The 13169-nt window shown below is 48.5% G+C and overlaps 1 protein-coding gene across 3 annotated transcripts in view; it reads left to right on the top strand.

Moving 5' to 3' along the window:
- rorb (RAR-related orphan receptor B) overlaps positions 1–13169 on the top strand; it is a 258673-nt gene that overhangs the window by 229165 nt on the left and 16339 nt on the right. For all 3 annotated transcript variants that reach the window (XM_038804952.1, XM_038804953.1, XM_038804951.1), the window contains exons 5-6: positions 2419–2540; positions 5141–5273. In XM_038804952.1, coding sequence (XP_038660880.1) covers positions 2419–2540; positions 5141–5273 — 255 coding nt within the window. The remainder of the gene's footprint in view (positions 1–2418; positions 2541–5140; positions 5274–13169) is intronic.

Genomic DNA, 13169 nt, shown 5'->3' with positions numbered 1-13169 from the left:
GCTTGATTTGCCATTCAATAATATCAAGGCTGGTCTGTTTGTGTTGTGTTGCACTTTCCTCGTTGACCTCCATAACCTTTGGTTTCCTTGCCCAACAAAAATCTATCTACCTCTGCCTTAAAAATATTCAATGATCCCATTTCCACTGGCTTCTGAGTCAGAGTTCCAAAGTTGCACAACCCTCAGAAAGAAAAACTTTCGCCCCATGTCTGCCCTAAAGGTGTGGCTCCCAGTTTTAAAACAGTGCCCCCTAGTTCTGGAATCATCCACAAAGCCATTCAGGATCTTATATACTTCAATCAAGTCGTCCCCTCTTCTAAATTCTAGTGGAAACAAGCCTAGTTTTTCCAACCTATCCTCATAAGACAACCCGCTCATTCTAGGTATCAATCTAATAAACTTCCTTTGAACCGTTTCCAATGCATTTATATCCTTCCTTAATTGAGAAGACCAAAACTACACTTACTGGGCACAAACTAATTGAAATGTTTCTATGGACAGGATCTACTGGTCGTGTTGCACCCAAAAGTAGCATGCGTGCTCAATGCGAACGGTAGATCTCACAACTGGGATCTACTGGGTCCACCACACCATGCGCGATCTAATGAGATCACTTTGTTGCAAATCTGCATATTAGAGTGAGACAGCTATTCTCACTCTAATATGCTGTCCTGAGATCTAACCAAGGTGTGGGATCCAACCCACTTGCCTTGGAGAACTCAGGTAAGCATGTTCAGTGCTGGTCTCCACAAACGGGATGTCTCACAGGGGATTGGACGGCCACAGATGCACGCATTCTGGGCAGAGTGGCACCCTGGCACTCCTGGTGCCACCTGGGGGCCCTCAATGTACCCAGATGGCACTGTCAGGGTGCCAGGCTGGAACTGCCAAGGTGCCAAGCTAGCATTTTATGTGCAGCGGTAATTGGGCAAAGAGGTCCCCTGGGTCCCCCTGCATGGCTGTGGGGAGGTGGGTTGGGGGGGGGGGGGGGTGCAGGGGGAACCAGGGGACCTCCTTATGGTGAGTTGAGCTTGGGAAGAGGTTTGGGGTTTGCACCCAGGGCTCGAGAAATCAAGACGGCATTTTAAAATGGCGTCCCGATCTCTTGCTGCACTGAGTTCCGACGAGTGGAGCTCCTCAGTGCAGAAAATGGGGTTAAATGCAGCCACATCGGGGAGTTCCCCTCTGAGGCCGCCAAGCTACCCAGGTGAGTGTTAGTAACTGGGCTATTTATCAGCATTCTGAGCGCTGGGACACACCTGGCTAATCTCGCACGCCAGTGGACTTTATCCCCATTCAGGTAGACAGTGCCCTAAGTGTCATTTGTGGCGGATTTTTCTGAGAGTTTCTCCCATGTTCTGTCGGTGAGCTCCCCAACACTACCTAACCACACTTAATCACCTTTTTGGACTCTGGGGAGTTCCTCCCCGGTCAAGCCCAAAACTAGCTTTCATCACTGGGGAGCTGAACTCGCTGGCCCAGCTGGCTCCTCCGAGATCGGGTCACCTTTTTGAAAGTGTGCCCGATATTTAAGTGGGCTTGTGCCCCCCCACACATGGACAATGCCTCCCCCCACCCCACACACATGGGCATTACCCCACAGAGTTGGATAGGTCCTTGAATAATAAGAGGATCAAGGGTTATGGGGAGATGGCGGGAAAATGGGGATGAGAAACATATCAGCCATGATCAAATGGCAGAGCAGAGCAGAATGGCCTAATTCTGCTTCTATGACTTATGGTCTTACGGACTTCAGTTTAATGTCTCATTTAAAAGATGCCACCTCCAACAGTGCAACACTCCCTTACTACAGCCCTGGGGTGTCAGCCACCTTTTTGTGTACAATCCCTTAAGTGGAGCTTGAACCCTGAGTCAGTAATGGGAGTGCTACCAAAAGTGAGCCCAGATAAATTTTTCAAATAGCTGAGGGAGCACAATTTAATCATTAGGAAGTTAGAGGAAAGGAGGGAGGTCAGGTAGAACCTGTTTACAAAAGGTAAAGAAAATTTATTAAATAAATTCTGAGGGTGAACCAATCGTGTATATAGTCTAATGGAAGTGCTACTGGAGAGGGAAAATGTTAAGTATTTCTGTTTGGGCAGATGGATGGGGTCAATATCTATTGATATTCACCATGTTGATTGGCCTTAAGGCCCATTCCTGTTTGTAAATTTATGTTCTTATGTGGAAGACCTCCTCGGCTCAAATACAGAAGCACTGCAGGATCTGGTAACATTATATTTCATAGCTTTTTCAGTACAGTCATCTCCTTAGTGTTAAAAAGCAAATACATAAATTGTCAGCTGAAGATTTTACTGTGTCAAGAGTACAGATCTTCAAATCATCAAGGTACTAGTACTTAAATGTATGAGTTTGTTAATTCATTTTTTTCTTAATTTTATATATTGTAATCCTCAGATCGCATCGCACAAAATATTATAAAGTCCCACTTGGAGACATGTCAGTATACAATGGAGGAACTTCAACAGTTGGCATGGCAGACGCACACATATGAAGAAATAAAAGTTTACCAAAACAAGGTAACCATGGTCGCCAGAGGTTATTTACATTTGTGTTCAAATAAAAATATCATAAGCAGATATGGAGGGGTGAACACAATGATTGCTTTTGTGTGAGGGCAGCAAATGACAACAGGTGGTAAAGTGTGCTGAAAGGAGAGGCTTTCTAGTGGTGACACTTGGATCAGTAGAGAAGAAGAAAAGTGAGGTCAATTATAAGAGCATAAGAATGTGTGGAATGAGGGGAAAAAATGGTTTTCCAGTTCTTTCTTTCCACAGACCATAGGATGATAGAATTTACAGAGCAGAAAGAATCTGCACCGGCCCTTCAAAAGAGCACCCTATCTAAGCCCACACCTCCTCCCTATCCCCTTAACTCAATAACTCCACCTAACCTTTTTTGGATACTAAGGGCAATTTAGCATGGCCAATTCACCTAACCTGCACATCTTTGGACTATGGAAGGAAACCGGAGCACCAGGAGGAAACCCACGCACACACGGGGAGAACGTGCAGACACCACACAGACAGTGACCCAAGCTGGGAATCGAACCTGGGACCCTGGAGCTATGAAGCAACTGTGCTAACCACTGTGCTACTATGCTGCCCCCATGTGCAGTCCGTTCCTTTGTTTCCTTTTTCAAAAAGTTCCTTCTGAAGAAAGCCTCACGACCACAATGTAATTTCTAATCTTCCTTGTCAATATTAATTGCTGGGCTAATTATGCTTGGCATGAGAGGAGACAGGGACTGCACTATGGGAACATTTTAGTGCACAGACCATGATATTTTTATCTTTGAGTGTCTGAAATCTCTTGATACGGGGCTGGATTCTCTGTTTTGGAGAAGTCCCCACGCCGTCGGGAAAACTGTGGTTTTTACGCCAGGAAAACTGGTGTCAAAAGGCCACCGATTCCCCATTTTGCTGGTGGCTAGGAGGGAGCCAGCGTAGAGCTCGCAGCTCTAGCTGCTGATTCGGCCCCCAGCACTTCCAGTTCAGAGCCCACGTGCGCGCACGGTGGCTGCCTGCAGTGGCCGCGCCGTGCTTCATGGCGGACTCAGCCCACGGACCTGACCACCAAAGTAGTGCCCCACATAGGCCACTTGCGCACCCCGGACCACCCGCACACATTGCCCCCAGCCCCGAATGAAGCCGCCCCTACCCGCAGATCGGTCCTGCCCCGACTGTGGCAGCCCGGACTGAATCCACAGCCGCCCCCGAAGATCCCGGACTGTGTATTATAATAATAATAATAATAAACTCTTATTGTCACAAGCAGGCTTCAATTAAGTTACTGTGAAACGCCCCTAGTCGCCACATTCCGGCGCCTGTTTGGGGAGGCCGGTACGGGAATTGAACCCGCGCTGCTGGCATTGTTCTGCATTGCAAGCCAGTTATTTAGCCCACTGTGCTGAACCAACCCCTATCTAAGCACACGTAAGAAGCCATGACGTTTAGGAATTCGGCCAATCGGCAACGGAGCATCGCTGGGCAGGCCTCAAGCAATGGCCTGAGGCGGTGGATACTGAGGCAGCGTACTCCACGAGTATGCCGATTTTCAGGGGGTGGCGAATTGAAAATCCGGTGCCGCTCCCAATTTCTGCGCCAAACCGGATTCTCCGCCCCGTCGCCAAACACGATTCGGCGTCGGGGTGCAGAGAATCCAGCTCATGTTTTCTGCCAGCTAAGCTCGTGCCAGATCATGGAATCACCAATTCTGTCCTTACCTGTGAAAACAAAACATCATGCAGGTACAGTTCAGACGTTTCCTGGTGATTTGTGCCACCAATGAGCCAGATTTAGTTCAAATCATTTGTGTTCAGGGAGCTGAGGCAAAGGGCCAATACCTATCGCGCAGGACTGCATCATTATTGAAAGGAGTTAGAGAAAAGAAAAGATAAATTGGGAAGCATTGAATCGGTGATCCGTGATTGACTGGTGAAAGCCTGGTACAGTTTTAACTGAAATGAAAATAACTGGACAGAAATTATTGCATTTTATATATTATTCACTGCAAAAGTGTATATAAAATATTCAAATCGGAAATAAAAAATGAAAATGCTAGAACTACACAGAAGCTGTGTTCATGAGGACAAAGCACAGTTAATATAGAATTGAAAATGAGACCAAGGAGGGTGAATGATTTAAAAGTATAGACTTACTTATGGTAGATTATGTCACAGAGAAGCAATCGTTGGGCTAAGAAAACTACATAAAACGAGTAGTAAAGAGATTTTAGGTAATTTTGGCCAGGCTACAAAATGTATTTATTTTTTAAATAAAAAGATAAAAATAGCTTCAGATTGATGAAGTGTGAAGTAGATGGATGAAATGAAGAGAGAAATGAAGGAGCCAGCTATGGCTCAGCATTGCTAATGACAGTATTCAGGTCAGAGCAGTACAGAATACCAGGAGAAGGATGAATGCAGTTCAAGTCCTCCACCCATTCCCATTCCCACAATTGGCCTCCAGGGACAATACCACATATATTTCTCCTTGGTATCCTCCTCAAAGTGCTTTTGCTCTTCTTTCTGGCATTTATTTCTAACAAGCCCAAAATATTCTGTGCAGTTTGTTTCTCTTTTCTTCCCATTACTGTATTTTTTTTTTCTTTTTAAAAGGTGAGGGAAGTCATATGGCAGCAGTGTGCAATTCAGGTCACGCACGCAATTCAGTATGTAGTCGAGTTTGCCAAACGCATTACAGGGTTCATGGACTTGTGTCAGAACGATCAAATTCTCCTTCTCAAATCAGGTATGGGTTACAAATATGCTTCAGTAATGAGTAAGATGGCTGTCATTTAATTGCTGGGTTATGGCATAAATATTAATTCAGCCACTATTTGAGGGGCAATGTCATCATGGTAGTAGTTGCTGAAAGAACATTTTCTATGTTTACATTCACAGTCGAGCACAATTAGCCAAGTACAATTATGGACTCAGCGAAATAATGCTATTATTTCAACTATGATCATGTCTTGCACTGTCAGAAATTATTTTCTTTTAACTTAATTTAATAAATGTTAAGCTAGAAGTGTAAGACTGAATTCGTTCATTTTTTAAATGTTTTTATTGAGTTTTCATATTTTATGTCCCAACAATTCTAAAATTACAACCAAACTGTGCCAAAAAATCCAACACCTATATTTACAGGCAAGTGTCTTCACTACAACTGTGGCCGTGACCCCCACTTTAGATAGCATACATATTTTATATTCCTCATTATGGGCAAAACACATGTATCTACAAGCGTCTATTTACAGTTTGCTTTGGGCTTTAGCTTGCCCTCAGACCAGTCCTGTGTGGCTTTGTCCCTTCTTCTTGTCCCTCGCGTTCTTTTTGCCACCTTTGCCCCCTTCCCCCCCCCCTTTTTTTTCCTCTCTGGCCTTGAGGCGCGCCTGTGTTCTCCCCCCCCCCCCCCCCCCCCCCCCCCCCCCCCCCCCCCCACACCCTGCCTTACTCTACTGGTTGCTGGCTACGAACATGTCTTGAAACAAATTGGTGAACGGCTTCCACGTCCAGCCGGAGAAATCCTGCCAGGTTGGCCAGCTAGTCTGCAGCCTTGGGTGGTGCTGCTGATTGCCAGCCGAGCGGGATTCTCCAGTGAGCAATCAGGGTGACAAAGGCTAGGACATCGGCCCTGCTCCCCATGAGGAGTTCTGGCTGATATACCCTAAAGACTGCCACTTGTGGGCATAGCTCCACCGTCACTCCCATAACACTCGACATGGCCTCAAAAAAAGGTCGTCCAGAACCCAACAACTCTAGGGCACACCCAGAACATGTGGTTGAGCTTCCCTGGCAACGTTCGCATTTGTCCTCCACCTCCAGAAAGAACCCATTTATCCACGTTCTGGTTAGGTGCCCTCCAAATATCAAAGATGTGCAGGTTAGGTGGATTGGCCATGCTAAATTTTGTCCCTATGTGTCCAAAGGTTAGGTGGAGCTATGGGGATAGAGTGGGGGATTGGGCCTAAGTGAGGTGCTCTTTCGGAGGAACAGTGCAGACATGATGGGCCGAATGGTACCTTCTGCACTGTCGGGATTCTGACTGATTCCAACTGTGCACCACCTTTAGCTGCATTAGGCTCAGCGCTGTGCACTTGGAAATGCAGTTCGCCCTGTGTAGTGCTTCGATCCAGAGTCCTCCTCCCATTCCATTGTCACATCCAGGAGGGAACATATCTCCTCCAACAGTCGCTCGTACATTTCCGCACAGTTTCCCTTCCTTATGTTGCCCGCATACAGCAGTTCTTCTGCTAACGAGTGTCCTGGTATCTGGGGGTACTTCGTTGTTTCCTTGCAGAACAACATTTTGCCCTGAATGTATCTGAGGTCGTTTCCTCTTGGTAATTGGAACTTTTCCGTGAGTTCGCCCAGGGTCGCTACTCTATCAGCCGTATACTTGTCCTTAATTGTCAGAGTCCTCTCATCCAAGGTGTCTCTTACTAGCAAGTCTGTGAACATCTCCCACAAGTACGGGGCCAATTCTGGCACAATTCCTTTGTAGAAGTTCACCGGAAATCCTTCTGGCCCCGGTGTCTTCCCCGCCTGCATGGAGTTGATACTCTCCATGACTCCCCCAGTTCTAGTGGTGCTTCCAGCCCCGTGTTTTATCTTCCCCTTAATTGTCATGTCCAGTCCATCGAGAACTGCTTCATCCCTGAGTTTCCCTCTGGGGACTCGGAGGTATACATCTCTCGGTAGAAAGTTGCGAAGGCTTTGTTGATCTTTTTGGCGCAGTGATTAGCCTGCCGCTTCAGTCTTTAACCTGAGCTATTTGTCTCATGGCTGCCTGCTTTCTCAGCTGGTGAGCTAACAGGTGCTGGCCTCGTCTCCGTGTTTGTAGACGGTCCCCTACGTCTGGCGGAGCTGATGCACTGCTTTCCCAGTGGAGAGCCGGTCAAAGTCCATCTGTAGCTTTTTCCTCTCTGCCAGTAATTCCACGGTCGGGGTCGCGGAGTAATGCCGATCCACCTCCAGTATGGAGCCCAACATAGTCCCTCTCCTTCCTATCTTTGCGTGCCTTGCACGTGATAATTTCCCCCCTTACCACCGCCTTCCGTGCCTCCCAGAAAGGGGAGGGTGAGGCCTCCCTATTTTTGTTGTTGGTAATGTACCCATCTATGGTTTGTGATATCTGTTCGCAGAATGCCTTATTGGCCAGGGGGGCCCTGTCCAGCCTCCATGGGGGGTGCTGTGCCCAGCCCATCAAACCACACATTCATGTAATGTGCAGCATGTTTAGAGACTACGATTGCAGGGTACTCCACTCCCACTATCCCTGGAAGCACTGCTTTCCCAACAATTAAGAAATCGATCCTGGTATATATTCTGTGTACCTGGAAGAAGAAGGAGAACTCCTTCTCCCCCGGGTGTGTGAACCTCCATGGGTTCATTGCCCCCACCTGTTCCATGAAGGCGTTCAATTCCTTCACCATGGCGAGTCGGCCCGGCGTACGGCTGGCACCATGTTGTATGGCGCCACCACTGCAGGTCGCCAGCCTTGCACATACGCGGCCATGGGCCTAGCCATTCTCCAGCTGTTTTCGGCACGGGAGCTGGGAGTTTCACCCAACACCGTTGCTAGCCCCTCACCGGTCCCTGAATCAGTGAGGGTTTCGCCTAGAGATTTTGGTCAGAAAAGACCACACATGCTCCATTGGCGTCAACACTGAGTCGCTGAAACGGAAAATCCATCTCATGATTTTTTCACCTGGCCATTAAGACCCCTGATGTCCCATGTGACTATTCTGATGGGAGGTTTCTGTCCCCCCCTCCCTGTGGGATCAATCATACTTGCCTTGTGGATGCAACCCTGCACTCCAGGGTTTCCCTTTGTTTGTGGGGCATCCAAGATGGCTGGTGTCACCATACCCACCATCTGGCTGCGCCACTGCACTCAAAATTTCCTTTTGTCCAGGGGCCAACCAAGATGGCCACCGTCGTTATGTACACCATGTGGATGTGGCCCTGCACTCTGGGGTTCCCCTTTGTTTTGGGGCCCTCCAAAATGGCTGTTTCTGGTGCTATTGTTTCCATTGTCAGCCCGTGCGATCTGCCGTAGCCAGCATTCACCCCCCCCCCCCCCCCCCCCCACCGCACTCTTGATTTCTCCCCTGGTTCTGTCCTGCCCCACCCATCTCCCCCATGCCCCTGTGGGCTTCACCACACCCCCCCCCCCCGACTCTCTCACCCCTTGTTTTCCACCTACTTTCCCCCATCTAGAGTTTTATTCCCCCCCCCCGCTTCTGCCAGACGCTCTCTTCCCATCGGAAGTTGTGCCAGGCACACCACCCCCCCCTCACCTGTGCTTCGTGTGCTAGCTCACCCGCTAGTGTGATGCCTCTACCCCGGGAGCAATCCCCTACCCATTGCATTTCTCCCCACCCTCTTTCTCTCTCTTCACCCCTATTCTTACCTTACCGCTCTCACCCCCTCCTTCCTGAGACTCCTAGTCAGACCGAAGATGAGGCACATCTCTCCCGCACAATTAGTCTCTTATTTTTAAACAGAGGAAACAAGAGTTTGGGTTCACTGCTGGTGTCTGCTTCTGTTGGTGCGGTGAAGTAGAACTCTTTATCTTGGAATGTTGCTCAGTGTTTGGCGGCATATAGCATCCCAAACCACATGTCACTCTAGTAAAGGGTTGCCTTGGCTGCGTTGAATTCTGCCTGGCCCTTGACCAGGTCTGTCCCAATGTCCTGGTACACATGGATCAAGTGGCCCTCCCACTTACAGGACCGAGTGTGCCTTGTCCAATTCAGGATCTTTTCCCGATGTTGGTACCAGTAGAGTTTTGCGATGATGGACTGCAGCTGCACCCCGGCTTTGGGCATTGGTCAAAGTGACCTGTGGACTCTTTCCACTTCTGGGGGCTTGGGGAAGCTTTCCCCTCCAACCAGCTTGCCCCGCATCTGGACCACGTACATCATGGGGTTCCTGCCCTCGATACCATCCAGTAGGCCCACAATGGAGAGGCTTTTACAGCATGACCGGTTCTCCTGGTCCACGAACTTCCCCTTCAGCGTCCTGTGTTTCACCACCAGCCTTGCCATCTCTGTCTCCAATGAGGTGATCTGGTCACTCTGGCAGTTGCCTCCTTCTCCAGCTCTCTGATCATCGCCTCCTGTATCTCCAGTCGCCGCTCTGCCTTTTCCAGCACCATTCGAAAGGGATCCAGTGGCTCCGCTACTGCCGCCTTCACCGTCACCGTCATTGCTAATTTGATGGTGTCTCTGTGCAATTGGAACTCTTGGGTTAGGAGGTCCATCCATTCGTTTATCGGGGGTAGCCCAGCATATGTTCAGACGGCCCATCAAGTTTGGGTACGGCCAATTCCTCGTTGTCCCATGTGTTCGTTGTCACCTCAATCTTCTTCTCCAGGCTTTTACTAATTCAGCTCCTTAAATTGTTGCCTGGCATGTCTCGTTTATCGTGGTGGTGTTGGAGGATGGGGCTTTATCCCATTTTCGGCGGCCTTTTCGGCCTAAAAGTTCCCAATTTCATGTTTCTAGGTGGAGACCCACCTTTCCCGCATCCGCTCAGCGCATCCCTGTCACTGGAAGTCCAATTGTACACATCCATGCTGGTTAAGGTCAGGTGGCTGGTTTGGTATGAATTTTCTCCAGTGACCTGTCATAGATTCTTTATTCTGTCATAGAATTTACAGTGCAGAAGGAGGCCATTCGACCCATCGAGTCTGCACCGGCTCTTGTAAAGAGCACACTACCCAAGGTCAACACCTCCCCCTATCCCAATAACCCAGTAACCCCACCCAACACGAAGGGCAGTTTTGGACACTAAGGGCAATTTATCATGGCCAATCCACCTAACCTGCACATCTTTGGACTGTGGGAGGAAACCGGAGCACCTGGAGGAAACCCACGCACACACGGGGAGGATGTGCAGACTCCGCACAGACAGTGACCCAAGCCGGAATCGAACCTGGGACCCTGGAGCTGTGAAGCCATTGTGCTATCCACAATGCTACCGTGCTGCCCCACGGTTATCAGCAGTGAAAATGTTAGAGCAAACTACTCCAGCTATTGAACAACAACTAGCAACTCTTTTACCGAGTTGTAACATAGGAGCAGGAGTAGGCCATTTAGTGCCTCAAGCCTGTTCTACTATTCAAGGCAATCTTCACTGATCTGTGAACTAATGCCTTTGCCCCATATCCCTTAATACTGTTAGTCTAGAAATTACAGATAAACTAAGGGCACAATCATCGGCCACGCTGCACCTGAAAAGCAGCTCATCGCGTTGCAGCGTGGCAGTGAAAGCCGGGAGATCCCGCTCCCAGGATCCACCAGGCTTGAAACGCCTCATGAGATTCAACGCAATCTTGCGAGACGTTGCAAGGGGAATCCTGCCCACAATGGGAGGAATCAGCTTTTGGAAAATCTGCATATTAGAGCGAGGCAGTAAGCCTTACTCTAATGTGCAGATTCCCAATGTACCTGAACCTTTGGAATTCAATCACTTCTCCTTGGAGACCTTAGGCGAGCGCTGTTTGATACTGGCCCCCACAAACAGCGTTCGGACTGGGGGGAGGTCAGGAATTTTTTGTGTGTCCTCGGAGATCGGGACGCCATTTAAAAATGCTGCCCCAATCTCTCTCTACAATAGGGAGTTCCAGTGAGTGGAGGTCCCTGCTGTAAAAAATGTGGCTTGACCTTGCGTTCCTCATTTAGGCCCCTTACTCAATGCGAGTCATGTTGAATAGCTATGTGTTTCTCGGCACTGCGAGTGCCGGGAACTTGCGGCTAAACGCTCGATCGGTGAAGATCGGCCCTATATGCTCTAGTTCCAGATTCCCCAACAAGCAAAAATAATTTATTTTTCTCTGCCGTATCAGTTTGCTATAATACCATGGAACCTTTGATCAAATTACCCCTTAATCTTCTAAAACCCGGGAAATACAGCCCATGTTTGTGTAATCTCTTTGAGGGGCTGTTTAGCACAGGGCTAAATCACTGGCTTTGAAAGCAGACCAAGCAGGCCAGTAGCACGGTTCGATTCCTGTAACAGCCTCCCCGAACAGGTGCCAGAATGTGGTGACTAGGGGCTTTTCACAGTAACTTCATTTGAAGCCTACTTGTGACAATAAGCGATTTTCATTTTCATTTCATTTCATTTAACCCTTGAAGTTCAGGTCTCAAATCTAGCAAATCTACACTGTACTAAGATGTGGTGCCCAGAGTTGCTCACTGCACAACTTGTGTCGTCTAGCTGGGTCTTTATTTAGCTGCAACATAACTTGAATAGTTTAATTCTCCATTCCTTCATGCTGGCGGGGTTCTCCATTCCCCCTGCAGTGAATAAAGATTTGGCTGAGCGCCAAATTCACCCGCCTCCCTGGCAGCAGTGGCGAGGCGGACTCACAACGGAGAAACCTGCCCCTAATCATTTGTATTTTAGTAATTTAGATAAGGAAGAAAATAAAACACTTTCCATTATATAGGTAACCAACAAGAGGGGAAACATACTTGAGCTCATATTCACCAACTTGCTTGCCGCAGATGCATCTGTCCATGACAGTACTGGCAGGCGTGATTACCATACAGTCATTGTGGAGACAAAGTCTCGTCACCATATTGAGGATACAATCCATCATACTACCTTACTAAATGACATAGACTTCGAACAGATCTCAAGACTGGATATCCATGAGGCGCTGTGGACCATCACCTGCAGCAGAATGTACATAACCACAATCTTTAACCTCATGGCCTGCATATCCCCACGCAACCATTACCAGCAAGCCAGTGAATCAACCCTGGTTCAATGAAGAGTACAGGAGGGCATGCCAGGAGCAACACCAGACATACCAAAAATGAGGGCTGGATTCTCCGCCGTCAGGATCCTCCGTTTTGCCGGCAGCCCAGGGGTTTCCCCATGGTGTGGGGCTGCCCACAATGGGAAATCCCATTGACCAGCTGGCAAAACGGAGCATCCTGCCATCGTGCTGAACCAGAAATCTGGCGCAGCGGGACAGAGAATCCAGCCCGAGGTGTCAACCTGATGAAACTACAACACAGGACTACTTGTGTACCAAACAGCATAAGCAGCATGTGATAGACAGAGCTAAGCGATCCTACAACCAACAAATCAGATTTAAGCTCTGCAATCCTGCCATATCCAGCCATGAATGGTGGTGGACAATTAAACAACTAACTGGAGGACAAGGTTTCACAAATATTCCCATCGTCAATAATGGAGGAGCCCAGCACATCAGTGCAAAGGATAAAGCTGAGGCATTCGCAACAATCTTCAGCCAGAAATGCCAAGTGGATGATCCAACTCGGTCTCCTCTAGAACTCAGCAATGACCTGCTCACGGTGCTCAGTTTGGGTTGCTCAGTTTGCGTTGTGCCAGGGGCACTCAGCGCCTGACCTCATTACAGCCTTGGTTCAAACATGGCCAAAAGAGCTGAATGCCAGAGGTGAGGTGAGACTGACTGCCCTGACATCAAGGCAGCATTTGAGCGAGTATGGCATCAAGGAGCCCTAGCTAAACTGCAGTCAATGAGAATCAGGGGAAAAACCTCCACTGGTTGGTGTCATACCCGGCACAAAGGAAGATGGTTGTGGTAGTCAGAGGTCAATCATCTCAGTTCCTGGACATCACTGCAGGAGTTCCTCAGGGT

This window comes from Scyliorhinus canicula, chromosome 8 (assembly GCF_902713615.1).
Source record: "Scyliorhinus canicula chromosome 8, sScyCan1.1, whole genome shotgun sequence".
NCBI lineage: Eukaryota > Metazoa > Chordata > Chondrichthyes > Carcharhiniformes > Scyliorhinidae > Scyliorhinus > Scyliorhinus canicula.
Note: the sequence above shows the minus strand (reverse complement) of the source record. Positions and strands in the feature narration are given on the sequence as shown.